Raw genomic sequence first — 24,594 nt, 5'->3', positions numbered from 1 at the left:
GATTGGTAGAGAGGGGGGGAGGACACTGAATGGAGGTCAGTGGAGGGATTGGTGGAGAGGAGTGGAGGACACTGAATGGAGGCCAGTGGAGGGATTGGCAGGGAGGGTTGGAGGACACTGAATGGAGACCAGTGGAGAGATTGGTAGAGAGGGGTGGAGGACACTGAATGGAGGCCAGTGGAGGGATTGGTAGAGAGGGGTGGAGGACACTGAATGGAGACCATTGGAGGGATTGGTAGAGAGGAGTGGAGGACACTGAATGGAGGCCAGTGGAGGGATTGGCAGAGAGGAGTGGAGGACACTGAATGGAGGTCAGTGGAGGGATTGGCAGAGAGGAGTGGAGGACACTGAATGGAGGTCAGTGGAGGGATTGGTAGAGAGGGGTGGAGGACACTGAATGGAGGCCAGTGGAGGGATTGGCAGAGAGGAGTGGAGGACACTGAATGGAGGTCAGTGGAGGGATTGGTAGAGAGGGGTGGAGGACACTGAATGGAGACCAGTGGAGGGATTGGTAAAGAGGGGTGGAGGACACTGAATGGAGACCAGTGGATGGATTGGTAGAGAGGGGTGGAGGACACTGAATGGAGGTCAGTGGAGGGATTGGTAGAGAGGGGTGGAGGACACTGAATGGAGGCCAGTGGAGGGATTGGTAAAGAGGGGTGGAGGACACTGAATGGAGACCAGTGGATGGATTGGTAGAGAGGGGTGGAGGACACTGAATGGAGGTCAGTGGAGGGATTGGTAGAGAGGGGTGGAGGACACTGAATGGAGACCAGTGGAGAGATTGGTAGAGAGGGGTGGAGGACACTGAATGGAGGCCAGTTGAGGGATTGGTAGAGAGGGGTGGAGGACACTGAATGGAGGTCAGTGGAGGGATTGGTAGAGAGGGGTGGAGGACACTGAATGGAGGTCAGTGGAGGGATTGGTAGAGGGGGTGGAGGACACTGAATGGAGGCCAGTGGAGGGATTGGTAGAGAGGGGTGGAGGACACTGAATGGAGGTCAGTGGAGGGATTGGTAGAGAGGGGTGGAGGACACTGAATGGAGGTCAGTGGAGGGATTGGTAGAGAGGGGTGGAGGACACTGAATGGAGGTCAGTGGAGGGATTGGTAGAGAGGGGTGGAGGACACTGAATGGAGACCAGTGGAGGGATTGGTAGAGAGGGGTGGAGGACACTGAATGGAGGTCAGTTGAGGGATTTGTAGAGAGGGGTGGAGGACACTGAATGGAGGTCAGTGGAGGGATTGGTAGAGAGGGGTGGAGGACACTGAATGGAGGTCAGTGGAGGGATTGGTAGAGAGGGGTGGAGGACACTGAATGGAGACCAGTGGAGGGATTGGTAGAGAGGGGTGGAGGACACTGAATGGAGGTCAGTGGAGGGATTGGTAGAGAGGGGTGGAGGACACTGAATGGAGGTCAGTGGAGGGATTGGTAGAGGGGGTGGAGGACACTGAATGGAGGCCAGTGGAGGGATTGGTAGAGAGGGGTGGAGGACACTGAATGGAGGCCAGTGGATGGATTGGTAGAGAGGGGTGGAGGACACTGAATGGAGGTCAGTGGAGGGATTGGTAGAGAGGGGTGGAGGACACTGAATGGAGACCAGTGGAGGGATTGGTAGAGAGGGGTGGAGGACACTGAATGGAGGTCAGTGGAGGGATTGGTAGAGAGGGGTGGAGGACACTGAATGGAGGTCAGTGGAGGGATTGGTGGAGAGGGGTGGAGGACACTGAATGGAGGGCAGTGGAGGGATTGGTAGAGAGGGGTGGAGGACACTGAATGGAGACCAGTGGAGGGATTGGTAGAGGGGGTGGAGGACACTGAATGGAGACCAGTGGAGGGATTTGTAGAGAGGGGTGGAGGACACTGAATGGAGTTCAGTGGAGGGATTTGTAGAGAGGGGTGGAGGACACTGAACGGAGTTCAGTGGAGGGATTGGCAGAGAGGGGTGGAGGACACTGAATGGAAGTCAGTGGAGGGATTGGTGGAGAGGGGTGGAGGACACTGAATGGAGGGCAGTGGAGGGATTGGTAGAGAGGGGTGGAGGACACTGAATGGAGGTCAGTGGAGGGATTGGTAGAGAGGGATGGAGGACACTGAATGGAGGTCAGTGGAGGGATTGGTAGAGAGGGGTGGAGGACACTGAATGGAGGTCAGTGGAGGGATTGGTAGAGAGGGGTGGAGGACACTGAATGGAGGTCAGTGGAGGGATTGGTAGAGAGGGGTGGAGGACACTGAATGGAGGTCAGTGGAGGGATTGGTAGAGAGGGGTGGAGGACGTTGAATGGAGGTCAGTGGAGGGATTGGTAGAGGGGGTGGAGGACACTGAATGGAGGTCAGTGGAGGGATTGGTAGAGAGGGGTGGAGGACACTGAATGGAGGTCAGTGGAGGGATTGGTGGAGAGGGGTGGAGGACACTGAATGGAGGGCAGTGGAGGGATTGGTAGAGAGGGGTGGAGGACACTGAATGGAGACCAGTGGAGGGATTGGTAGAGGGGGTGGAGGACACTGAATGGAGGGCAGTGGAGGGATTGGTAGAGAGGGGTGGAGGACACTGAATGGAGGTCAGTGGAGGGATTGGTAGAGAGGGGTGGAGGACACTGAACGGAGGTCAGTGGAGGGATTGGCGGAGAGGGGTGGAGGACACTGAATGGAAGTCAGTGGAGGGATTGGTGGAGAGGGGTGGAGGACACTGAATGGAGGGCAGTGGAGGGATTGGTAGAGAGGGGTGGAGGACACTGAATGGAGGTCAGTGGAGGGATTGGTGGAGAGGGGTGGAGGACACTGAATGGAGGGCAGTGGAGGGATTGGTGGAGAGGGGTGGAGGACACTGAATGGAGGGCAGTGGAGGGATTGGTGGAGAGGGGTGGAGGACACTGAATGGAGGTCAGTGGAGGGATTGGTAGAGAGGGGTGGAGGACACTGAATGGAGGGCAGTGGAGGGATTGGTGGAGAGGGGTGGAGGACACTGAATGGAGGGCAGTGGAGGGATTGGTGGAGAGGGGTGGAGGACACTGAATGGAGACCAGTGGAGGGATTGGTAGAGAGGGGTGGAGGACACTGAATGGAGGTCAGTGGAGGGATTGGTAGAGGGGGTGGAGGACACTGAATGGAGACCAGTGGAGGGATTTGTAGAGAGGGGTGGAGGACACTGAATGGAGGTCAGTGGAGGGATTGGTGGAGAGGGGTGGAGGACACTGAATGGAGGTCAGTGGAGGGATTGGTAGAGAGGGGTGGAGGACACTGAATGGAGGTCAGTGGAGGGATTGGTAGAGAGGGGTGGAGGACACTGAATGGACACCAGTGGAGGGATTGGCAGAGAGGGGTGGAGGACACTGAATGGAAGTCAGTGGAGGGATTGGTGGAGAGGGGTGGAGGACACTGAATGGAGGGCAGTGGAGGGATTGGTAGAGAGGGGTGGAGGACACTGAATGGAGGTCAGTGGAGGGATTGGTAGAGAGGGATGGAGGACACTGAATGGAGGTCAGTGGAGGGATTGGTAGAGAGGGGTGGAGGACACTGAATGGAGGTCAGTGGAGGGATTGGTAGAGAGGGGTGGAGGACACTGAATGGAGGTCAGTGGAGGGATTGGTAGAGAGGGGTGGAGGACACTGAATGGAGGTCAGTGGAGGGATTGGTAGAGAGGGGTGGAGGACGTTGAATGGAGGGCAGTGGAGGGATTGGTAGAGAGGGGTGGAGGACACTGAATGGAGACCAGTGGAGGGATTGGTAGAGAGGGGTGGAGGACACTGAATGGAGGTCAGTGGAGGGATTGGTAGAGGGGGTGGAGGACACTGAATGGAGGTCAGTGGAGGGATTGGTAGAGAGGGGTGGAGGACACTGAATGGAGGTCAGTGGAGGGATTGGTGGAGAGGGGTGGAGGACACTGAATGGAGGGCAGTGGAGGGATTGGTAGAGAGGGGTGGAGGACACTGAATGGAGACCAGTGGAGGGATTGGTAGAGGGGGTGGAGGACACTGAATGGAGGGCAGTGGAGGGATTGGTAGAGAGGGGTGGAGGACACTGAATGGAGGTCAGTGGAGGGATTGGTAGAGAGGGGTGGAGGACACTGAACGGAGGTCAGTGGAGGGATTGGCGGAGAGGGGTGGAGGACACTGAATGGAAGTCCGTGGAGGGATTGGTGGAGAGGGGTGGAGGACACTGAATGGAGGGCAGTGGAGGGATTGGTAGAGAGGGGTGGAGGACACTGAATGGAGGGCAGTGGAGGGATTGGTGGAGAGGGGTGGAGGACACTGAATGGAGGGCAGTGGAGGGATTGGTGGAGAGGGGTGGAGGACACTGAATGGAGGTCAGTGGAGGGATTGGTGGAGAGGGGTGGAGGACACTGAATGGAGGGCAGTGGAGGGATTGGTGGAGAGGGGTGGAGGACACTGAATGGAGGGCAGTGGAGGGATTGGTGGAGAGGGGTGGAGGACACTGAATGGAGGTCAGTGGAGGGATTGGTAGAGAGGGGTGGAGGACACTGAATGGAGACCAGTGGAGGGATTGGTAGAGAGGGGTGGAGGACACTGAATGGAGGGCAGTGGAGGGATTGGTGGAGAGGGGTGGAGGACACTGAATGGAGGTCAGTGGAGGGATTGGTAGAGAGGGATGGAGGACACTGAATGGAGGTCAGTGGGGGGATTGGTAGAGAGGGGTGGAGGACACTGAATGGAGGTCAGTGGAGGGATTGGTAGAGAGGGGTGGAGGACACTGAATGGAGGTCAGTGGAGGGATTGGTAGAGAGGGGTGGAGGACACTGAATGGAGGTCAGTGGAGGGATTGGTGGAGAGGGGTGGAGGACACTGAATGGAGGTCAGTGGAGGGATTGGTAGAGAGGGGTGGAGGACACTGAATGGAGGGCAGTGGAGGGATTGGTAGAGAGGGGTGGAGGACACTGAATGGAGGGCAGTGGAGGGATTGGTGGAGAGGGGTGGAGGACACTGAATGGAGGGCAGTGGAGGGATTGGTGGAGAGGGGTGGAGGACACTGAATGGAGGGCAGTGGAGGGATTGGTGGAGAGGGGTGGAGGACACTGAATGGAGGGCAGTGGAGGGATCCTCCCAGCAACAATAGACCCCCTGAAACAAAATACCTCCCAACAACAATAGACCCCCCAAACTACAATAGCCCCCCCCCCTGAAACATACCCCCTGAGCAACAACAGACTCATTTCTCAACATTAGATCCCTCCCAGCAACAATAGACTTCCCCAGCAGCCATTATCAATAGACTCCTCTCTCAACAGTAGATCTCTCCCAGCAACAATTGACCCCCCAGCATCAATAAATCCCCCCCCCAACAACCCATAGATCCCTATATAGCCAGCAGCAATAGACCATCCAGCACCCCTACCATTACATACAGTCAGTGCTGGAAGTGTCCCGGAACTGCGCTCCCGTTGAAAAAAATAAGCCCCGCCTATTATCGCTGTGTCCTTTGGTGTTGGGGGTGGAGATCATTCCATCTCCTACATACTCAACACATCATGTGCTCATGTCGGCTCCGCCCATGATGTTTTGTCAGTCCCTCCCGTTACATTCCTCCCGTGTTTATATAGTAAACGTACCGCTTTGCGGCGTCATCCAGTTTTCCGTTGTAGTTCAAAATGATGTATATCTCTCCGGGAGTCGCTTCATGGAAAATGGAGGCAATGCAGCCATCGTGCTCTGAAGGTGACAGTCTCATCCTACAACAGAGAGAAGACAATGACAGTGGCTGGGGGGCTAGCACTTCCGCCTGGCGGCACTGGGGTTCAAATCCCAACCACGGCACCACCTGCATGGAGTTTGCATTTTTTCCCTGTGCGGCTTTCCCCTCACACTGGTCCCAGTATGTCTATGAATGTGACGTAGGGACCTTTGATTGTAAGCTCCTGGGACAGGAACTGATGTGACTGTACTATATATATATAAAGCACTGAGTAAATTGTCAGTGATATACAATTACCCGTAATAAATCATTTAATGCCACAAGATTTGTATTTCTATACATCCACTCCTAAGATTTACACAGCTCTGCCTGACAGGAGAGGAGAACTGAAGTTTCTCTCCTGCAGGTAAGAAACCCTTAACAGGACTTGCTCCTCCCCCAGCCTGTGATTGGACAGTAAAAGGGCAAGCAGACCAACTGTCCCGGATTTCGAGGGACTGTCCCGGATTTTGAACAATGTCCCGGATTTTGAGGGACTGTCCCGGATTTTGAGGGACTGTCCTGGATTTGGAACAATGTCCCTCTGTCCTCCTCATTGGTCTGATCTATATAGTTGTATATAAAATTTATTTTTCATCTCCCAGTGATAAACCTTTCATCACATTTCTAAATTGCTGCATCTGTAAATTTCAGAAGCCAGAATAAAGGAATAGTAGTGGGAAAAATGAATTACCTGTTGCTTTAACTAATCATTTTTTCATATAATTTATTTTCATATAATTCTCCTTTAAGGGGGCTTGGCAGGGGGTGTGTCCTATGCCTGCTTTTGCTAATAGGTGTCCCTCGTTCCCATCTCAGAAAGTTGGGAGGTGTTTCCACCTCCCCTAGTCTGAGCTCTGCTGTACAGGGACTGCTAGAAGCCGATACCAGGACACATTCAGGTACCTTCCCTGGTTGTCCTAAAAAAACATTTATTACCATTGTCCTGAACAGAGAGCACCATTATATCTGCCTGGAGTTCATTGTTCTTGTTTCACGAGGAGGTTACAGGATATGGGATTGGGAGCCCCAAAGGTAAGAATGGAGAGAGGTGGGGGATGGGAAGGTTGAGTCACCTCTTTCAGTCTAGTAACCATCAACTGGCTCCACAAACATGGTTGCTGGAACTGCCCGACAATGGCCATGACCACCATCCAATGAAGGTAGGGGCAGATCTATGACTGAGGGTAATGGAGAGGTGGGTGATGGGAAAGTTGGGCACTGAAGACACAGTTGGAGTCACCTATTTCAGGGGGATCACTAGTCTAGACCATCAACTGGCTCCACAAACTTCAGATCGTCGCTGAAAAAGATCAATGGTGTGAGTGGGAACTTATCTGAGAGGCAGAAATTTCCCAATGCTGAAGGAACCCCTACAACCTCTGGAGGAACCCCTACAACCTCTGGAGGAACCCTGGTTGAGAATCACTGGTCTAGACCATCAACTGGCTCCACAAACCTGGTTGCTGGAACTGTCCTCCAATGGCCATGACCACCATCCAATGAAGGTAGGGGCAGATCTATGACTGAGGGTAATGGAGAGGTGGGTGATGGGAAGGTTGGGCACTGAAGACACAGTTGGAGTCACCTATTTCAGGGGGATCACTAGTCTAGACCATCAACTGGCTCCACAAACTTCAGATCGTCGCTGAAAAAGATCAATGGTGTCCGTGGGAACTTATCTGACAGGCAGAAATTTCCCAATGCTGAAGGAACCCCTACAACCTCTGGAGGAACCCTGGTTGAGAATCACTGGTCTAGACCATCAACTCGCTCCACAAACCTGGTTGCTGGAACTGGCCGACAATGGCCATGACCACCATCCAATGAAGGTAGGGGCAGATCTATGACTGAGGGTAATGGAGAGGTGGGTGATGGGAAAGTTGGGCACTGAAGACACAGTTGGAGTCACCTATTTCAGGGGGATCACTAGTCTAGACCATCAACTGGCTCCACAAACATGCTTGCTGGAACTGCCCGACAATGGCCATGACCACCATCCAATGAAGGTAGGGGCAGATCTATGACTGAGGGTAATGGAGAGGTGGGTGATGGGAAGGTTGGGCACTGAAGGCACAGTTGGAGTCACCTATTTCAGGGGGATCACTAGTCTAGACCATCAACTCTCTCCACAAACTTCAGATCGTCGCTGAATCTGGTCAACAATGACTGTGACCACCATAGAGCAGATCTATTACTATAATGGAGAGGTAGGGGATGGGAAGGTTGAGTACTGCAACTTTCCCATCCCTCACTTCTCCATTATCTTCATAGATCTGCTCTATGGTGGTTACGGCCATTGTTGACCAGACCCAATGACAATCTAACATTTGTGGAGCGAGTTGATGGTACTAGACTGGTGACCCCCCTGAAAGAGGTGACTCCAGCTTGCTCCACAAACATTAGATTGTCACTGGATCTGGTCAACAATGATTGTGACCATCATCCAACCACCAGAGAGCAAATCTATGACTGAAGATAATGGAGAGGTGGGGGTGGGGCACTGCAGACACAGTTGTAGTTTACTTTATCAGGGGGTGACCAGTCTAGTACCATCTAGTACCATCAACTTGCCCCATAAACATCATTCCTGGAACGGGTCAACAATGGCCGTGACCATCATCCAATGACCATTGGAGCAGATCTATGAGGGTAATGGAGGGGAGAGGAAGGTTGGGTACTACAGACATAAGTGCTGCCCTGGCATACCCTTCCAATTGAGACAGACGGGTACAGGCACATGGTGTATGGGCACCTCAAGTTTCTGCATGTATCTTTTTATGAACCTACCCAGTAACCCCTGAACCCCAATATGCAAAATTGACTTTCTGTGAAAAAAAACCCCATGAGGGCTAGTTTGCCTCCTCCCATATTCTGCATCTTCCTATTGGTTCTTCCACTTGATGGGTGGTCCCATTGTCTATAAGGAGGTGAATGTGAATGGGGGGGGGGGGGCACATCTTGACTCATGATGAGAAAGTCAAGATTTGCATATGACGGGACATGGACGGTATTTCAGGCAGCTTGTGAAGTTAATGTCAAGTGTCTCCACACCACATTCACCAATTCCTTTATATAGAAAGAGTTCCTTTAAAGGGTTAAAACATGGACCTTTCATGGAATGAACTTTTTGAATTTCACTTTATTTTTGATTTTTTTGACTGTTTTCGTGGAATGGACGCCATAATGCCTCAGGACACGTGCATTCTTTATTGATCGTTAAATTTAGAAGCTCAGGTTCTGGTTTTATGGGTGTTCCTGTACAGGGCGAGGCCACATTAATTATTTATTAGCTAGATGAACCCAACAAACGAGGCAACACCCTTCCCAACCTTGATTTCCCAACTAGAGGGCGTGCACCTCGGTGAGTACTGGTGCCAATTCTTCTCAGAGCTCCATCAACAGGTTTCAGAACTCAATAGCACTGAAATAAAGTTCCGATCCTGGGGAAGATATTCTCCTACACACAGCTGACTTCCTGTCCAATAACCTGATGAAAGAATGGGGGTGTGCTCCGCTTCTTATCCAATCAGATCACATGATGGGCACCCCATACATTGAACAATATAATACTCATTTCTATAACTTACGTGACTCTCTGTCCCCGGGTGTCTGTAATGCAACCTCGGGCCACGGCTGATGGGATTTCCTTAGTTACATTCATTGAGCACGTACCTGCAGGAAAAGAAGGCCGGTGTGAACCTCAGGGGTGGGCATTTCACTCACTGCCCCACCCACTTCTGCTCTCATTGTTTCAATGCCTCAGTCTATTCCTTTCCACCTTACAAAGAATACTAAAATCCACTTCCCCTCTATATTCCAATGTAACTGCAGCAGGGGCCGACTCGTTATGTTCCAAATCTGGAACCTCCAAACCCCGGGAGCCAATCAAATAACAAGATGAAGTTTCCCAACTTTTTATCATTTTGGGTTTGTACAATCTCTGAGAAACATCAAATGTGCACCAAGAGACCTACACGGGGGGAGGTTGCAGGGGATAGATTGCCTTCTGGTCTTTGGAAAGTAGTGCTATGAAGATGACCTCAACTTCTAACCTAACCCTAAACCTCAATCTAACCCTTAGATTTACCCCTGAATATAACCCTAAACCTCAGCTTAACCCTTACCTTTATCCCTGAATATAACACCACCCTTCACCTTTACCCCTGAATCTAACCCTAAACCTCACCCTTAGCTTTACCCCTGAATCTAACCCCACCCTCCACCTTTACCCCTGAATCTAACCCTAAACCTCAACCTCGACCTAACCCTTAGCTTTACCCCTGAATCTAACCCCACCCTCCACCTTTACCCCTGAATCTAACCCTAAGCCTCAACCTCACCCTTAGCTTTACCCCTGAATCTAACCCCACCCTCCACCTTTACCCCTGAATCTAACCCTAAACCTCAACCTCGACCTAACCCTTAGCTTTACCCCTAAATCTAACCCCACCCTTCACCTTTACCCCTGAATCTAACCCTAAGCCTCAACCTCACCCTTAGCTTTACCCCTGAATCTAACTCCACCCTTCACCTTTACCCCTGAATCTAACCCTAAACCTCAACCTTGAGCTAACCCTTAGCTTTACCCCTGAATCTAACCCCACCCTTCACCTTTACCCCTGAATCTAACCCTAAGCCTCAACCTCACCCTTAGCTTTACCCCTGAATCTAACCCCACCCTTCTCCTTTACCCCTGAATCTAACCCTAAACCTCAACCTTGAGCTAACCCTTAGCTTTACCCCTGAATCTAACCCCACCCTCCACCTTTACCCCGGATCTAACCCTAAGCCTCAACCTCGACCTAACCCTTAGCTTTACCCCTGAATCTAACCCCACCCTTCACCTTTACCCCTGAATCTAACCCTAAACCTCAACCTCGACCTAACCCTTAGCTTTACCCCTGAATCTAACCCCACCCTTCACCTTTACCCCTGAATCTAACCCTAAACCTCAACCTTGAGCTAACCCTTAGCTTTACCCCTGAATCTAACCCCACCCTCCACCTTTACCCCTGAATCTAACCCTAAGCCTCAACCTCGACCTAACCCTTAGCTTTACCCCTGAATCTAACCCCACTCTTCACCTTTACCCCTGAATTTAACCCTAAACCTCAGCTTAACCCTTACCTTTACCCCTGAATCTAACCCCACCCTTCACCTTTACCCCTGAATCTAACCCTAAACCTCAGCCTAACCCTTCACCTTTACCCCTGAATCTAACCCCGAACCTCAGCCTAACCCTTACCCCTGAATCTAACCCCTACCTCTACCCCTGAATCTAACCCCAAACCTCAGCCTAACTCTTGCCTTTACCCCTGAATGTAACCCCAAACCTCAGTCTAACACTTACCTTTACCCCTGAATCTAACCCCACCCTTCACCCTCACCCCTGAATCTAACCCAAAACCTCAGCTTAACCTCTACCCCTAAATCTAACCCTCAACTCTACCCCTGAATCGAACCCCAAACCTCAGCCTAACCTTTAATTATAACCTCTAGTCTAACAATCAATTAACCCTAACCTAAAACTTAGCTATAAACCTCAATCTAACCCTAAATTATAACCTTTAACCCAACATAACCTACTAACCTCAACCTAAGCCTTAACCCAGAACTTAAGCCCAGCCCTTAATCTAAGCCCCAAACAAACTTTAGCATAAATGTAATTACTAGCCCCAACCTAACCCTTAATGTTAATCCTGAACCTAACCCCAACCCTCATTTCCCTAAACATAACCTTTAACCACTAACACAGCCCTTTACTATAACCCAGAATCTATCCCAAACACTCAATCTAAGCCTCAAACATAAACTTTAACCACTAAAAAGGAACCTTAACCCTGAACCTAACCGCTCAATTAAACATGGGGATAGGGTCACCTAGGGATGCCCCTGATTTATGGGGGTCCTTCATGTATAGACCTCCCTGATCTGCAGGAGCCCTTGATCTATGGAGGCCCCTAATCTATGGATGTCCCTGATCCATGGAAGCCCCTGACCTATGGAAGTCATGGTCTACAGATTTTCCCAATCTTTGGATGTCCCTGGTCTATGGAAGACCCTGGTCTATAGGGCTCCCTGGTCTATGGAAGACCCTAGTCTATAGGGCTCCCTGGTCTATGGAAGTCCCTGGTCTATAGGGCTCCCTGGTCTATGGAAGACCCTGACCGTGGAAGTCCCTGGTCTATAGGGCTCCCTGGTCTATGGAAGACCCTGACCGTGGAAGTCCCTGGTCTATAGGGCTCCCTGGTTTATGGAAGACCCTGACCGTGGAAGTCCCTGGTCTATAGGGCTCCCTGGTTTATGGAAGACCCTGGTCTATAGGGCTCCCTGGTCTATGGAAGACCCTGACCATGGAAGCCCCTGGTCTATAGGGCTCCCTGGTCTATGGAAGACCCTGACCGTGGAAGCCCCTGGTCTATAGGGCTCCCTGGTCTATGGAAGACCCTGACCGTGGAAGTCCCTGGTCTATAGGGCTCCCTGGTTTATGGAAGACCCTGGTCTATAGGGCTCCCTGGTCTATGGAAGACCCTGACCGTGGAAGTCCCTGGTCTATAGGGCTCCCTGGTTTATGGAAGACCCTGGTCTATAGGGCTCCCTGGTCTATGGAAGACCCTGACCATGGAAGCCCCTGGTCTATAGGGCTCCCTGGTCTATGGAAGCCTCCGATCTATGCCTCTAAGACTGGGCTGACGTTATAAATGATATAGAATGATACTATTAGTTCTACATTCAGATGTATTGATGATCTGTACCTCCAATTCAGTCCTATACATTTCAGACTTACATTGTCTCATCTTCTCCAGATCCCAGTCCTCGGCGCTGGCAAATGGGAGGAGAACCCCAAAGATCAGAGTGATGTACAAAGTTCTCATGTCTGACGGAAGATCTGTATAGAAGGAAAACCGTGTTATCTCCTCAAAGATGAAAGGCTCCTCGTGTAGTGACAAGATCTGACCATCTCCAGGCAATTCTTCTAACATTCCACCTCATAGAGGGACACTAGACATTGTATTTACAATCACTCAGCATTATCTATGTGATCCACCATATCAGGCTAGGGCAGGTGGCTACAGGGAAATTACTGTCAGGAAACGAGCTGTGCGCAGGAGAATCCCTTCCTCTCAGGAACAGACAATTATATCCTGAAATGTGTTTACTGACATTCCTGGAGATTCTTTTCTATAAGTTGAATGGGTAGTTTCTCTTCCTGACATTTGTTTATTTCTTAGGACTAGTTCACGCTACATGCCTTCCGGTGCTTTTTTTTTTCTGCATAGAAACGCATAGAAAGTAGGTTCCATGGTTTCCAATGGCATAGTTCACACCAGTGCTTGCAGTTTCAGTGTGTTCTGATTCCATAAAGAAGAAAAAAAAAATAGAATATGGTGCATTTTTCCTGCACAGAACTGTACTGGAACGTGGAAAAACACATCAAAAACGCACCAGACCCCAGTACAGGGAAAAAACCCCCAGAAAGGGTCGGTTCACACCTAAATAAAACATCCTCCAAATCCATTCCGGATGGGTTTCTGCATTCGTGTTTTATGCATTCCAGTGCATTTTTGATGCGTTCCAGGATGTCCTCCCCTCTTTCTTCCCCTGTTTTTCACGTTCCAGTACAGTTCTGTGCAGGAAAACTGCAGCACGTTCTACTTTTTTCTGGAACTGCAAGCACTGGTGTGAACTATGTCATTGGAAACCATGGAACCTACTTACTAGGTGCAGAAAAAAAAAAACTGGAACACATGTGATGTGAACTAGCATGACGAGGAAAAGAAAAAAAAAGTAAAAAAGGATATGAAACGCATAAAAAAATGCATCAAACACACACACAGGCAGAAACACATCTGGATCTGGAGGAGGTTTCTGTGAACTCTTTATACTTCTCACATCTTTATATCTTGTATTAGAGGTCCTTGAAGGTCTTACCTGAGTCCAGTGACACGGCCGGGTATTGTGAAGGAGAAGGATTTTCCCAGAATGAAGAGATGACCTGACACAACACCCTAATAAGGAGTGACAATACGGTGACACCCTAATAAGGAGTGACAATACGGTGACACCCTAATAAGGAGTGACAATACGGTGACACCCTAATAAGGAGTGACACTGTGTCATCAGACCTCAGGGTGCAGTACATTGGGCACACGGTGGAAGTGTCAGTCTGAGTAATCACAGTTTGGGCAATATTCCAATTGCTGGGATGTCTGCAAACACCATGTGTCCCTCAATACCACCATGTGGCCACCATGTGATCAGACATGGAAGGACAATGTGGGGGCCAAAAGATCACTGTAAGAGTACAAGGACGAGGGAGGTATCAGAAATCAACCCCCTTGCTTGCAGATTGTCACAAATCCAAAGTTGCTCAACAGCACACATCAGTGGCGGCTGGTGCTCAAAAAATTTTTTTGGGGGGGGGCAAACAAACTGAAAAATTCTGAAAAAAACCCCATTAATTGCAGCCTCACTATGCCCATCAAATGCAGCCACTGTGCCATCAAATAGTGCCACTGCGCCCATAAAATGCTGCCACCGTGCCCATAAAACACTGCCATTGTGCTCACCAAATGCTGCCACTGTGCCCCATCAAATTCTGCCACTGAGCTCCATCAAATGTTTCACTGTGCCCATCAAATGCTGCCACTGTGCCTTATCACATGCTGCCACTGTGCCCCATCACATGCTGCCACTGTGCCCCATCACATGCTGCCACTGTGCCCCATCACATGCTGCCACTGTGCCCCATCAAATGCTGCCTCTGTGCCCCATCACATGCTGCCACTGTGCCCCATCACTTGCTGCCACTGTGCCTTATCACATGCTGCCACTGTGCCCCATCACATGCTGCCACTGTGCCCCATCACATGCTGCCACTGTGCCCCATCACATGCTGCCACTGTGCCCCATCAAATGCTGCCTCTGTGCCCCATCACATGCTGCCACTGTGCCCCATCACATGCTGCCACTGTGCCCCATCACTTGCTGCCACTGTGCCTTATCAAATGCTGCCACTGTGCCCCATCACATGCTGCCACTGTGCCCCATCAAATGCTGCCACTGTGCCCCATCACATGCTACTACTGTGCCCATCAAATGCTTCCACTGTGCCCATCAAATGCATCTACTGTGCCCATCAAATATTGCCACTGTGACCCCCCCCCTGCCCACTTGCCATCTGCCCAGCACTTACCCTGTCTCAGTGGTGGGTCTGGCATGCGGGCAGCAAGCTCTGGGACCTTGCAGAGGGTCAGACAGAGGCGAGATGTGTCCTCCATGCATCTCCTTCAATCTTCCAGATAGGCATCGAATCGCAGCGCCTGTCCTTTCAGCCAATCAGGTGACGGTAACAGACCCAAGCACCTGATTGGTGGAGAGGCGGTTCAGCGTTAGTGAATATTCATTTGCTTTTCCAACACACCTGATTGGATTGTGAGTGCAATGCTCTGCGCTCCAAGTTCACCTTTTTTGAAGTCTATTAGAGCCTATGGCTCCAATCAAGTGCTTCAAAAACATCCCCCACCGCTGTAATTCGGGCGCCCCGTGCCCAAAATGGGACCGGATGCCTAAATAGGGGGTGGCAGTGGCCATAGATAGATTCAGGCAATGGATAAATCTATCCATTATACACAGAGGGGGTGGCCAGAGAGAGGGGGCGGAGCCCGCGTGCCGCAGCTCTGGAGCTTCTTTCATTTAAATTTATTTTGGGAGGAGCCCAACAGAAAGGAGAGCAAAGCTGTCAGATGATTTTCAATATTTCCATGGTAACCATACTGGGGTATGACGGAGGACATCTTTATAAGATTGTTTTTTCTTACAAGTGACAGAGGGAGATTACTCCATGTTTTCAGTCTTTGTTTTGCTGATTGTAATAGGGGGACAATATTTGGTAAGTTTTGGTGATAGCGATAGGCCCAAGTATTTTGCAGTGGAGGTCCATTTAAGGGGCAGAGAAGGGTCCGCAGCTACTTGTGCATGCTCATCAGTGGGAAGAGAAAAAAGAGAACTGCGCTAACCTCAAATGCCCAAAGTGAATGGGGTATGTGTATGTGCTAAACCCACGATATAAGCCTTAGGCCGCGTACACACGGGCGGACTGTCCGGCCAACTAAGTCCGTCAGACAATCCGACGGACAGTCCGTCCTACTTTTGAATGAACGGACTTGACCACACACGATGAACAGACAGTCCGCTGAAAGCTTGCGCGATGACGTGTACAGCACGTACGACGGGACTAGAAATACGACGTCCAATACACTACAATGCAACCTTTCGCAGTGTAAATCCTTTCTGAGCATGCGCCATACTTAGTCCGTCCAACTTGCCTACACACGAGCGGACTGTCCGCTGAAACCAAGTTTGGACGGACAATATTACGGAAATTCCGAAAGACTTAGTCCGCCAGACTGTCCGGCGAAAAAGTCCGCTGAAGCCCACACACGAGCGGACTGTCCGCTGAAACACGTTTCAGCGGACCAAGTCCGTCAGACAGTCCGCCCGTGTGTACGCGGCCTTAGTGTCTTAATGTCTCTAAGGCCACCTCAAAAATATAGTGCATACTGTTATATATACAAATAAGTAAAATTAAATACAAAGATAAGACACAGATACGTGTCAATAATGTGAATTGCCCAAACACAGTACAAATTGTGTAGATCTCTGTGCATATACCCCTAAAAAAAATGTAGAATAGAAATTTTCTCAAAACTGAAAAAAAAATTTTTTACATAAAATAAATGATCAAAAAATATTTTGAGACGCTCTATATATAGGGTGACCACATTTCCAAACTGCCATTCAGGGACAACCCACCCCCCCCCCCCCCCGCACCCACCTAAAAAAGATGTTTTTTGATACCTTTTTTGCCAATTTTTTGGGGGAAAAAATGCAAACAGTGGTAACCAGTTTAGACAGGTATGCAATGTACACGGAGGGGGACACAAAGGAAGAACAGAGGGGGACACGGAGGAAGAACGGAGGGGGACACAGAGGAAGAACGGAGGGGGACACAGAGGAAGAACGGAGGGGGACACGGAGGAAGAACGGAGGGGGACACAGAGGAAGAACGGAGGGGGACACAGAGGAAGAACGGAGGGGGACACAGAGGAAGAACGGAGGGGGACACAGAGGAAGAACGGAGGGGGACACAGAGGAAGAATGGAGGGGGACACCAGCAGAACATAGGGGAACACGGAGGAAGAACAGAGGGGGACATGGAGGAAGAACAGAGGGGGACACGGAGAAAGAATGGAGAGGGACAGCAGCAGAACAGAGGGGAACAGCAGCAGAACAGAGGGGGACATGGAGGAAGATCGGGGGGGAGACGGAGGAAGAACGGTGGGGGACACTGAGAAAGAATGGTGGGGGACATGGAGGAAGAACGGAGGGGGACACTGAGAAACAACGGAGGGGGACACTGAGAAACAACGGAGGGGGACACTGAGAAACAACGGAGGGGGACACTGAGAAACAACGGAGGGGGACACTGAGAAACAACGGAGGGGGACACGGAGGAAAAATGGAGGAAGAACAGAGGGGGACACGGAGGAAGAACGGAGGGGGACACAGAGGAAGAACGGAGGGGGACACAGAGGAAGAACGGAGGGGGACACAGAGGAAGAATGGAGGGGGACACAGAGGAAGAACGGAGGGGGACACAGAGGAAGAATGGAGGGGGACACAGAGGAAGAACGGAGGGGGACACAGAGGAAGAACGGAGGGGGACACAGAGGAAGAATGGAGGGGGACACCAGCAGAACATAGGGGAACACGGAGGAAGAACAGAGGGGGACATGGAGGAAGAACAGAGGGGGACACGGAGAAAGAATGGAGGGGGACAGCAGCAGAACAGAGGGGAACAGCAGCAGAACAGAGGGGGACATGGAGGAAGATCGGGGGGGAGACGGAGGAAGAACGGTGGGGGACAGCAGCAGAACGGAGGGGGACACTGAGAAAGAATGGTGGGGGACATGGAGGAAGAACGGAGGGGGACACTGAGAAACAACGGAGGGGGACACTGAGAAACAACGGAGGGGGACACGGGGGAAAAATGGAGGAAGAACAGAGGGGGACACGGAGGAAAAACGGAGGGGGACACAGAGGAAGAACGGAGGGGGACACAGAGGAAGAATGGAGGGGGACACCAGCAGAACAGAGGGGACCAGCAGCAGAACAGAGGGGGACACGGAGGAAAAACAGAGGGGGACATGGAGGAAGATCGGGGGGGGGAGACGGAGGAAGAACAGTGGGGGACAGCAGCAGAACGGAGGGGGACACTGAGAAAGAATGGTGGGGGACATGGAGGAAGAATGGAGGGGGACACTGAGAAACAACGGAGGGGGACACTGAGAAACAACGGAGGGGGACACTGAGAAACAACGGAGGGGGACACTGAGAAACAACGGAGGGGGACACGGAGGAAGAACGGAGGGGGACACGGAGGAAGAACGGAGGGGGACACGGAGGAAGAACAGAGGGGGACACGGAGGAAAAATGGAGGAAGAACAGAGGGGGACACAGAGGAAAAACATAGGGGGACACAGTGGAAGAACGGAGGGGGACACAGAGGAAGAACGGAGGGGCGCACGGAGGAAGAAGGGAGGGGGACAGCAACAGAAAAGAGGGGGACACAGAGGAAGACTGGAGGGGGACAGCAGCAGAAAGAATGGAGGAGGACAGTCAGCAGCAGAATGGAGGGGGAGGGGTACAGCAGCAGAATTGTACACTAACCTGGACTCCTGGAAGTTTGTCAGTGTCTGTATTTTAACTGCAGGACCTCGTGGGCGGGAGGAGCCTGGGCTCTGGAGGAGGAATCTGAGGAGGAATCTCAGTGAGAGCACAGGCAGTGAGAGGACACGAGACTGAAGCTGCTGAGTGCTGACTGGCCTGGAGACTTTAATTTAAGTGAGGCGCCCTGTGTCGTCAGTGGCGTCACTCTGTCTGGGGTACGTACTGTGCGGGGCCTGCGGGGGGGGGTGCATTGCCCACACTCACTGCCAGACAGTGCCACCAGCTCCGTCTCAGCCCGCCCATCAGGCTGACGTCACTGGTTGCTAGACGCGGGGCGGCCCCTAGCCTAGCAACCAGACTGCATGTGTGAGTCATCCTCCTCCTGTGCGCTGCCTGTGTAGTGTGAGTCCGACTCTGACACTAGTCTGTGACTGTGTGTGGCGGCGCCGCGGCGGGCCGGCGGCAGACAGGGAGAGGGAGAGAGACTCGTGGAGCAGATTGTGTTTTGTTTCATTCCGGGACACTGTATTGTCCCGGAATGAAGGTGCCCGGGACACGGGACAAAAATGTGAAATCCGGGACAATCCCGGGCAATCCGGGACACGTGGGCACCCTATCTATATAATGTCCATATAATTATATACCAAACTATTACTATACAATGTCCATATGGTAAATAAACACCAGTGAAGAAAACTTCGTATGAAGAGCTGAATTGGAAGTGCACAAATGAATAATCTTCTCCAGAAATATAGTGTGCTTTTCCCATCACCGAATGAATGAATTGGCTCCTTACCAGATCCAAGCGACCCCCCGTTACAGAGGGTCACCCCAGGCAGAAACAATCAAAGGATATCCGGGTGGCGGTTCCCCCTCAGGCGGTCCCGAATCTTTCACGCAATAGGGCTATGGCTGTTGCTCCACATATCACTCCCACATATCACTCCCAACTTCTATATTCCTCCCCCTTCCTTCGACAGAAGGGGGGGAATATAGAAGTTGGGAGTGATATGTGGAGCAACAGCCATAGCCCTATTGCGTGAAAGATTCGGGATCGCCTGAGGGGGAACCGCCACCCGGATATCCTTTGATTGTTTCTGCCTGGGGTGACCCTCTGTAACGGGGGGTCGCTCGGATCTGGTAAGGAGCCAATTCACTCATTCGGTGATGGGAAAAGCACACTATATTTCTGGAGAAGATTATTCATTTGTGCACTTCCAATTCAGCTCTTCATACGAAGTTTTCTTCACTGGTGTTTATTTACCATATGGACATTGTATAGTAATAGTTTGGTATATAATTATATGGACATTATATAGAGCGTCTCAAAATATTTTTTGATCATTTATTTTATGTAAAAAAATTTTTTTTCCGTTTTGAGAAAATTTCTATTCTTCATTTTTTTAGGGGTATATGCACAGAGATCTACACAATTTGTACTGTGTTTGGGCAATTCACATTATTGACACGTATCTGTGTCTTATCTTTGTATTTAATTTTACTTATTTGTATATATAACAGTATGCACTATATTTTTGAGGTGGCCTTAGAGACATTAAGACACTAAGGCTTATATCGTGGGTTTAGCACATACACATACCCCATTCACTTTGGGCATTTGAGGTTAGCGCAGTTCTCTTTTTTCTCTTTCTGTTTTGTGTATTTTTGGTGAACATTTGAATTGCAGCTTCCGACCAATATCATTCTTACTCCGTAGCACAGTTTCTTCCTCTTTGCTTTCATCAGTGGGAAGGATAAGGGATTGTTCCCAATTAACTTTTAAACCTGAGAGCGAATGAAATGATGTCATTCAATGTAGGGCGGTTTTAAGAGCAGGACCAGGGTCATTTAAAAAGAGAACCAAATCATTGGCATAAAGAGCAACTTTTTCAATGATCGACGCGATTCGAATAACTTTAATATCAGTGGAGACTCGGATGGCTTGGGCTATAGGCTCCATCAGGAGTGCAAACAAGAACAGGGATAGGGGGGCAGCCATGACTCGTTCCCCGGCCTATGGAAAAGGGCTCAGATTCCCTCCCAGTTTAATTTCTGCTGAAAGGGGCCTGGTACAGTATTTTAACCCAGCTGCAAAAGTTTGAACCCAAACCCAGAACTTCCAAAACTGTGGTCGTATAGGTCCAATTGTCAGAATAAGTTATCACTTTAACCAGTTGCCGACCGCCGCACGACGATGTACGTCGACAGAATGGCACGGGCAGGCATATTGGCGTACAGGTACGTCCATGCCTTCCCGCGGGTGGGGGGCCCGATCGGGTGCCAGCGGCGGTCGGATTCCGTGCAGGAGCGATCCGGGATGAGGGGGCGGCCATTCATTCATGGCCACCCCCTCGCGATCGCTCCTGACGAATGAAATGGCAGCATGACATCACTTCCTCTCCTGTAATGTAAACACAGGCAGAGGAAGTGATGTAATCTCTCCTCGTGTCGGTCTTTTTCGTTCCGGCACCGAGGAGAGAGGATCGGTGAGTTGCACCAACACTACACTACACAGTAGAACACGCCAGGCACACTTTCACCCCCCCTTCACCCCCCCAATCACCCCCCCAATCACCCCTGCACCCCCAGTCACAGTTTTTTTTATTATTGCATTGGTGTCATTTGTGACTGCAATAACTGTTAGGGTTAGCCCCCTTTAGCTCTAGGGTACCCCCCTAACCCCCCCAATAAAGGTTTAACCCCGTGATCACCCCCCGTCGCCAGTGTCACTAATAAGCGATCGTTTTTCTGATCGCTGTATTAGTGTCACAGGTGACGCTAGTTAGGCAGGTAGGTATTTAGGTTCGCCGCAGCTTTTTATAGCCCCTATACTACCGAATAAAGCCCCCTGATTGCCCCCTAGTTAACACCAGTGATCACCATATAACTGTTACAGGTGACGCTGGTTGGTTAGTTATTTTTTTATAGTTTCAGGGCACCCGCCATTTATTACCTAATAAAGGTTTAACCCCCTGATCACCCGGCGGGTGATATAAGTTTGAGGGTCAGATAAGGTCTGCGTCGCCCCAGGCAGCGTCAGGTTAGTGCCAGTACCTCTAACACCCACGTGCAAAGCATACACCTCCCTTAGTAATATAGTATCTGATCAGATCTATATTAGCGTCGCCAGCAGTTTAGGTTTCCCAAAACGCATTGATAGCGGGATCAGCCCAGATACCTGCTAGCACCTGCGTTTAGCCCCTCCGCCAAGCCCAGCCCACCCAAGTGCAGTATCGATCGATCACTGTCACTTACAAAACACAACACACATAACTGCAGCGTTCGCAGAGTCAGGCTTGATCCCTGCGATCGCTAACAGTTTTTTTTTGTAGCGTTTTGATACAGTCGCTGACAGGCTAGGTGCTTTTTTACCTGTGAGTCTCACTAGTGTACCCCTAAATTTAGAGCCCAAAGTGGCAAAGCGAAGGTACACTAGTGAAGAGGCCTACGCGTTTCTGAGCATGACAGATAGTGAAGAGGACGTCACTCATCTGTCAGATTCAGGCTCAGAATACGATCCTGTAGAGGACAGCGGCTCCATGACAGATAGCTCGGACGACGGAGATGAGGCCGCTGTTAGGGACAGGTGTGCCCGATCCCGAATGTTTTCTGTTGTTCGGGTGGAGGAACCGCAGGCCACTCGTATGGAGCAGAGACGTACTAGAGCCGCTCATCCTTCTGGTGAACTTGCAAGCACCAGCGGCCTAGTACACCCTGGACCTACATCCAGCACTGCAGTAACACGTGGTGACGTGGCGAGTCCCATAAGTGCAGTTCAAGCTGGCAAGGTGGCAAGCACAAGTAGTGTCCCGCTGCCACCAAGAAGAAGACAAAGACAGGCCCGTCGTACCCATAGTGCCCTTCCTGCAGAATTCGCCAATCCTAATTGGGTGCCCACCACTTCTGCAGAACCCGTACTTCCCCCATTCACTGGCCAACCTGGCATTAACGTGGAAACAGTTGATTTCACGACACTTGACTTTTACTCACTGTTTTTCACCGAAGATCTCTATAGATCTATTGTGGACCAAACCAATTTGTACGCTGGTCAACACATCGCCACTATTCCCCAGTCCGCCCTTGCCAGACAATGGAAACCAGTTACGGTTTCCGAATTTAAAATCTTTCTGGGCCTCTCCCTCAACATGGGCATAAGCAAAAAGAGTGAGTTGCGGTCATATTGGTCCACTGACCCAGTTCACCATATGTGCGTGTTCTCTGCTTCCATGTCCAGGGCACGATACGAGATGATTTTGCGGTTCTTGCACTTCAGCGACAATGAACTCTGTCGTCCTCGTGGAGACCCTGAATACGATCGGCTCTACAAAATTCGGCCACTTCAACCAACGTTTTGAAGACTTGTTTACTCCCCATCAAGTTGTCTGCGTTGATGAGTCCCTGATTACGTTTTCTGGTCGCTTGTCATTCAAACAATACGTCCCCAACAAGCGTTCCAGATACGGGGTCAAGGTGTATAAGCTCTGTGACAGGGCCACAGGCTATACACATAGTTTTATGGTTTACGAGGGAAGAGATAGTCACGTAGAGCCGGAGAACTGCCCTGACTACATAGGAAGCGCTGGCAAGATAGTGTGGGACATGGTGTCACCCTTATTCGGAAAGGGGTACCACTTGTACGTGGACAATTATTACACAAGCGTGCCACTGTTTAGTCACTTGTTTGATCAGCAGATTGGAGCATGTGGCACCGTGCGACCTAATCGCCGGGGCTTTCCCCAGCGGCTTGTAGAGTCCCGTCTTAGACTGGGGGAGAGAGCCTGCTATCGGTGTAATAATTTGCTCGCTATGAAGTGGAGGGATAATAAGAATGTTTTCGTTCTTACCTCCCTTCATGCAGACACGACGGTCCAAATTCCTACGGCGACTAGTATTGTGGAGAAACCCCTCTGTGTCCACCAATATAACCTTAATATGGGAGGGGTGGACCTCAACGACCAGTTGTTGGCGCCGTATCTAGTTGCCCGTAAGGCCAGACGCTGGTACAAAAAAGTGTCTGTTTATTTATTCCAATTGGCTATGCTGAATGCTTATGTGCTACACAAAGCTTCAGGACGGACTGGATCCTTCCTTAAATTCCAGGAGGATATCCTCAGAGCCCTTCTGTATCCAGGCGGTGCTCCACCTCACCTTCCCCTACCAGATGCAGTAAGCCGGCTGCATGAGAGGCATTATCCTTATATCCTCCCGAGTACCCCTACCCAACGAGCCCCCCAAAGAAAATGTCGTGTCTGCAGAAAGCGTAGATATAGGCGTGACACCCGTTATTGTTGTCCCCGCTGTCCTGACAATCCTGGTCTTTGCATTGGTGAATGTTTTGAACGCTACCATGAACTAGTTGAGTTTTAGAGTAGGGTACAGCATTGAACAGGCTAGGCACACGTTCACAGGGTCTCCCAAGATGCCATCGCATTTTGAGAGACCCAAACCGCTGGAACCGTTACAACAGAAGTGTTAAAGTTACATAAAAAAGTGTTTAAAAAAAAAAAAAAAAAGTAAAAAACCAAAAAAATATAAAATAAAAAAACCAAAAATAGTTGTCGTTTTATTGTTCTCTCTCTCTCTATTCTCTCTCTATTGTTCTGCTCCTTTGTACTGTATTCTATTCTGCAATGTTTTATTGATAACCATTTTTTGTTTTCAGGTACGCCATTCAGCTGCAGAGCGGATTTATTTATCTTGACAGCAACAGCGTTTGCTCCCACGATACGTAAAGCCGTGACTCCAGCGCTGTCGGAGGTGATTTCACCACCACAGTTAAAAAAGAGCATATATGCCGAAGCATGGGGGCATAAGGGGTGGAGGAGCGATCTGCTCCTACCTTTTGCGGGAGGATGCCCCCATGCTTCTGCATATATATATTTTAGGCACAGATTGTGTTAAATGTGTTATTTTTTGCTATTTTTTTTTTGTATTTGCTTTGCAGGTATGGTACGTCTTACTGTTATACTGTAATGTTACTTTGTTTTATTGTTAACCATCATTTGCTTAGCAGGTACGCCATTCAGTTGCAGCGCCGATTTATTTATCTTGACAGCAACAGCGTTTGCTCCCACGATACATAAAGCCGCGACTCCAGCGCTGTCGGGGGTGATTTCACCACCACAGTTAAAAAAGAGCATATATGTCGAAGCATGGGGGCATAAGGGGTGGA

The 24,594-nt window shown here is 50.3% G+C and overlaps 1 protein-coding gene across 6 annotated transcripts in view; it reads right to left on the bottom strand.

Annotated features, from left to right (window-relative positions):
- Nucleotides 1-24,594, bottom strand: part of LOC143959490 (uncharacterized) — a 58,219-nt gene that overhangs the window by 14,557 nt on the left and 19,068 nt on the right. For 4 of the 6 annotated variants that reach the window (XM_077468163.1, XM_077468164.1, XM_077468165.1 and 1 more), the window contains exons 4-6: nt 12,478-12,579; nt 9,278-9,362; nt 5,566-5,685 (exon numbers count right to left, since the gene is read on the bottom strand). In XM_077468163.1, coding sequence (XP_077324289.1) covers nt 5,566-5,685; nt 9,278-9,362; nt 12,478-12,579 — 307 coding nt within the window. Of the gene's footprint in view, nt 1-5,565; nt 5,686-9,277; nt 9,363-12,477; nt 12,580-13,622; nt 13,760-19,218; nt 19,359-24,594 lie in introns of those variants that run through there. The other 2 variants (XM_077468168.1, XM_077468167.1) reach the window with 2 other exon arrangements.

This window comes from Lithobates pipiens, unplaced genomic scaffold (assembly GCF_037356315.1).
Source record: "Lithobates pipiens isolate NorthernLeopardFrog02 unplaced genomic scaffold, aLitPip1_a1.2 Scaffold_77, whole genome shotgun sequence".
Lineage (NCBI taxonomy): Eukaryota > Metazoa > Chordata > Amphibia > Anura > Ranidae > Lithobates > Lithobates pipiens.
Note: the sequence above shows the minus strand (reverse complement) of the source record. Positions and strands in the feature narration are given on the sequence as shown.